The 5,077-nt window shown below is 42.8% G+C and overlaps 1 protein-coding gene across 1 annotated transcript; it reads left to right on the top strand.

Annotated features, from left to right (window-relative positions):
- The first annotated feature begins 194 nt into the window (after positions 1-194).
- On the top strand, positions 195-4,721 carry PFDN4 (prefoldin subunit 4). The gene is made up of 4 exons (XM_010569619.1): positions 195-416; positions 1,464-1,571; positions 2,604-2,747; positions 3,055-4,721. Exons 1-4 carry the CDS (start codon positions 393-395, stop codon positions 3,184-3,186), a joined length of 408 nt encoding a protein of 135 aa, XP_010567921.1. The 5' UTR covers positions 195-392; the 3' UTR covers positions 3,187-4,721.
- Positions 4,722-5,077: the final 356 nt, after the last annotated feature.

The following is a 5,077-nucleotide window of genomic DNA, read 5'->3' as shown; positions in this document are numbered from 1 at the left end:
GGGCTGCGGCTACCCCGGGCCGGGCCCTCACCGGGCGCCCGCTGGGCTTGCGGCATCGGCCCCGAAAGGGCGGGAAGCCGAAGCGCCGTCTTATGGCGCCACCTAGCGGCCGCGCTGGCAGCCTGCAGCCACCGACCTCTTTTTCGGTCGGCGGAGGGGGCGGAGTCGGGTCTCTGCGCCTTTAAACGGGACGTACCAAGCGCTGTGGGGATGGGTTCGGGTTTGTTATGTGCTCTGTGGGCAGCCCGCCGGCCTTAGGGGCGGTGGGGAGAGGGAGAAGCCGTGGGCTGCGCAGGGTGGCCGCCGCCAGGCGCTTTCCTTCGTCTTCCCTTGTTTTCTCGTGCTCCCAGCTCCTCCTCTGTGGGGAGGGGGAATAGTTCAGTCCCACCATCATGGCCGCCACCATGAAGAAAGCGGTGAGTGTGGGAGCGGGGCGCGGCGAGGTTTTTGTTTTTCCCCTTCCCGGCCTCTCTCTCCGCCGTGGGCTCCCCCCGAGGAGGGCGCAGCTCCTCCGCCGCCTCCCGGGGCGGGCCGGCCGGGCCCTTCGGCCGTTGGGGGCCGTCGTCTCCCGGTGGCGGGGCAGCGCGGCCATGTCGCCTCAGCGCTGCCTCGCGCCGTCTCCCAGCCCTCGCTCCGGCACCCCAGCGGTGCTTCCCTGAGCGCCTGCCCCCGCCCCGTTCAGGCAGCCCCCTCGGGCGGCAGCCCGGTGCGGGGCCGGAGAGGGGTGGTCCCTTTCTCTAGGCCGCTGCCGGGTAGGCGAGCTGCGGGTTAGGCCCTGCCGAAAATACCCCGGTCGTGTGTGGGTGGGTTAAGGTCCTGGCGTTGTTGTCTTGGCCCTGTCGAAATCGCTTATCGTGCCGTCAAACGTGCGAGTGCGGCTTTGGTTACACGGACGTTACGAGGCCTGCGCTGGTGCAGTTTGTTGTAAACTGGGAAACGCTTTTTCTTAGCTGCACAAACCGCCTGTTAAATGGAGAACCCCCGGCCCGTGCCCAGCAGCGGGACGCCCACCGCGGCCCCAGTCCCCACCTCCACAGGTCAGTCGGGGAGGGTCTGTGTGAGGCATGGTTCTGTGCGTTCGAAATCTCTTGTAGCACCGTAGCACATCACAGCTAACCAGTGAGCATAAAATGATGTTGCTGACAGATTACATCGACATGTTGCCCTGTGCTTGTACCGTGTAGTGATCTTGGAGCAGAGGTGTCCAGTTCAGCTGTCAGTGATGTCAACCTTTGGCATTAGGATGCCATGGATAGCTGGTCTTCTATTTAGATGTTACTAGTGCCTCTGCCCAGCTAAACGTGGGTGTTGCTGGTATCCTTGAAGAGGCGTTTTAAGGAGTCAAGTGTGTAATCAGAAAGTAGTGGCTGTAAGTCTATTTTTCAGAAGCTTTGTAGGAGTCATCTTATAGCGAGATTCAAGTTAATGTAAGAAAAGAAGTAATTTTGATCTTTTTCTTGCAGGCTGCAGAAGATGTCAATGTTACTTTTGAAGATCAACAGAAAATTAACAAGTTTGCAAGAAATACTAGCAGGATCACAGAGCTGAAAGAAGAAATAGAAGTGAAAAAGGTATATTTGCTTGATCAAATATCACTTGTTCTTCACTGCCCTGAATTAATTTTCAGTTGTAACACAGAAAATAGGGGCTGTGGATTATCATAAGTAATGCTTTGGTTCTAATATGGGATTCCTGTTACTTTAAAGATAGCCAGAGAATGTTAAAAGTGGAAAAAGAAGTCGTGAGAAATAAAGGCCACTAACATATTTCTGCATGCAGTTCTTGGAACTCTTTAGTTGTCATGTATGAAGCATTTTCTATATATAATGGCTGTTTGCAGTGTTCTTAAAATTTCCTGCCTGAGATTGTTCATATTTTATTTTTTCTTGAACCAGTAAGGCAGTTGTTTGTTACATTCTGCTTTCGATGTGTTGACAGAGATTGTCATTATGAGTGCAGAGGTTTTCTTTTGCTGGGCTGAAGAGAATACATCATTCTAATTTTCTTTTTTAGTATTAATTCACTTTCCTTCAGCATCAGTCATAGCATTTCTAGAGAAGTTTTACCAAGTTTTTAAAAAATGCTAGTACTCTCACAAGATGTTTTCTATAATTACCTTGCCAGATATGTATATTGCAAAAACATTGCCTTTTTATGTTGATGTTCCATTGATGGCCTAAGATATTGGGACTCTACTTTATTGCAAAAGTAGGATTGCTTAATTAACGTTTGTCATCTTATTTAATTTTTTTTCTGTTCTTTAGCTAAATTAAAAAACTCCTGTGTAAAAGCATATCGGATATTAGTGAAGTTTAAATCTGCTGTATTTCCCTTGTCTAGACAGTTAATTATTGTATTAGTGACAGATAATGAGTATCGACTAGAAATTTTTATTGGTACGGCTCCGTTGAATTTCATACTTATGCTAAATTACAGCTCTGGAACTGTTCTATTAAACACGTTGATATCATGCTGGTGGGTAGCATTTTTGCCCAAAATGTGGACTCACCGAGTTCATTATTCAGTTGATAGCATGACAATGTGTCCATTGAAGTAGTTTACCTAGTGCAAATTGATCACCTTTCTTATGTCTTGATAAATAGAAACAACTTCAGAATTTGGAAGATGCTTGTGATGACATCATGATGCTTGATGACGGTGATTCACTTCTGATACCCTACCAAATTGGAGATGTCTTCATTAGTCATTCCCAAGAAGAGACACAAGAGATGCTGGAGGAAGCAAAGGTTTGTCTGGGCAAAAGAGAGCTTCTTTACTGTACTGGCTGCGGTAGTGTGATGAGCATTGGAATGGGATGAGCTGTTCTTCCTTTGAACCTTTTACTTTCTAAAGTTCATGTTTGATTTATGATTTGAGGAGGGGGATGTGCATGCGTGGTAAGTCATAACTGGGATGTCAGTATACAAAGTCATGCTAGCCTTCGGCACCGGAATAAGTCTTATAGTCTGACTTGGCAAAAAGTTGGCAAAGGGGTACCTCTTTATTCTTTATATGTTGCTTACATAACTGGTTGATATTTTTTTTCTTTTTCAGAAAAGTTTACAAGAAGAAATTGAAGCATTAGAATCCCGAGTGGAATCAATTCAGAGGGTGTTATCTGACCTGAAAGTTCAGCTCTATGCAAAGTTTGGAAATAACATAAATCTTGAGGCTGAGGACAGTTAAAGGTGTTCTAAAAATACAATTTCCTTGTTTTATTAAATGTTTTGATAACATTGTTCCAATTACATTTGAAAAAAAAAATCCACCACTTCCTCTTCTTTCTTTTTCTTTTTTCTTTTTTTTTTTCCACTTTCCTGTTTGGGTTCCATCTATTTAATGAGAGCTTTCTTATATTGGTTATTTCAGTTATTTATTTGTTCAGGAAAGCATTAGCTTTGTACTATTGGTAAAGCATCCAGATTGGAATATTTGCATTGTTTATTAAAGTAATAAAGTCAGGCACATATTGTAGTTTCCTTGGTCTTGTTTTCCACTCATGAAAATGCTTAAGTATAAAACCAATAGAAATGGGGAATTTTTGATTTGCACTGTAATGGCTGTTTGATAAAAGTTTCTCTGTAATATATAAGATATGATTCAGCTGTAATGCTATTTAGCTGTTTTTAGCAGCCATCCTGGAAATACTACATCTATTCTTTGTCTTTCAATCTTAGCTCAGATAGCATAAACACCGTTAGCTCTGTGCACAACATGGCAACAAGTTGACAGGGGAGTAAGGAGGACTCTTTAAAGCCTGCATTGGTGTTGAGGAAAAGCTTTTGGAGTCACAGTCATATTCAGTCATTTACTACTTTGTATTTGGGAATCACAAAAGATGCTGTAAGTCAGAATGGTGAGTCTTCTTCTAAATTTCCTGAACAATAATTTTCTAAATCCACATTTATATACCAAATTAACGTCAGAATTATTCATAGATGATGTTGCTATGTCAGCATCAATCCCTGGAACTATACCTCCATCACTACGTGGAGCTGAATGTAATTTTTAAACATCTTAGTTTGCTGACTCCTTATGTCCTTGAAAAAATTATGTACTGTCTCACTGTAATTCTGCTTTTGGACTTTTGTGTGCTTTGATTAATGTATTGTTCCATGGAAATACCTGCTCATTATGACTTTGTTTTTAAAAATTAAATCTTAGCATACTTAAATCATCTTCTTAAACTATTTTCCAAAACAGTGTGGACAGAGAATTCAGTTGGCCATATATTAATCCACAGTCATAGTTCTTAATGCAAGTAATCAGTGCGAGATGAATATATTCTTATAAAGTGATTAATACCTACTTATCATGTGTCAGTTGTGTAGCATCTCTTCTTCAAACAGAGTGAATGTGGAGGAAACAAACCCACTTGTTTTCTGTATTATTGAAGTAGTTTTAACAAGGTAGTGATATTGAACTTGATCTTTGGTACACCTGAGCAGAGTCTCACCAATGCATTGTTATTTGAGTTACAGCATTGTAACTTATACAGTTGTTTACGTAAGTTTATTAATGTTGTATATAAGGTTTAGCATAGCCACAAGAGAAGATTGTCTTCAACAGTGAAGACCTAATACCTCAACACACAGGTACTTGAATTACAATGCATATGAAGTGATGGCTGGAAGTCTCAAAAGCTGTGCTAATGTTCTCTCTAGCCCTGGCATTTCCCAAGCTTCTTTTCGGTCGAATTACAATGGTTTGTATGCTTCTGCTGCTGGACATGTGTACAAATATCTTGGCTATAACTGTACAGATTTTTTAACCTTGTTTTCTAACTGGTTGCAGTTTTAATTCAAGCCTATGCCTCATGAAAGAGTTCCAAGTTTTTCCTTACTTCCTGAGTGAATACTTCAGCTACTCTTAGGTAAAATGTGGATATGGTAGCCATGGCAACTCTGCTGCTCTATCTGCCAGCCAGTGCTTGTAGCCAGTGAAGTGTGTTGGGCCTTTAAGGAGATACAGGTGTTCCTTTACATAATTTCTGAACCCTCCATACAATCTTCTGTGTTAGGCAGGTGTTTGGCACCAAACTACTTAGAGCAGTTCTGGGTTGACCCAGAGTCGTTAT

This window comes from Haliaeetus leucocephalus, unplaced genomic scaffold (genome assembly GCF_000737465.1).
Source record: "Haliaeetus leucocephalus isolate CR32 unplaced genomic scaffold, Haliaeetus_leucocephalus-4.0 Scaffold273, whole genome shotgun sequence".
NCBI classification, from domain to species: domain Eukaryota; kingdom Metazoa; phylum Chordata; class Aves; order Accipitriformes; family Accipitridae; genus Haliaeetus; species Haliaeetus leucocephalus.
The sequence above is the reverse complement of the archived record's forward strand: the minus strand, read 5'-3'. Positions and strand labels throughout refer to the sequence as shown.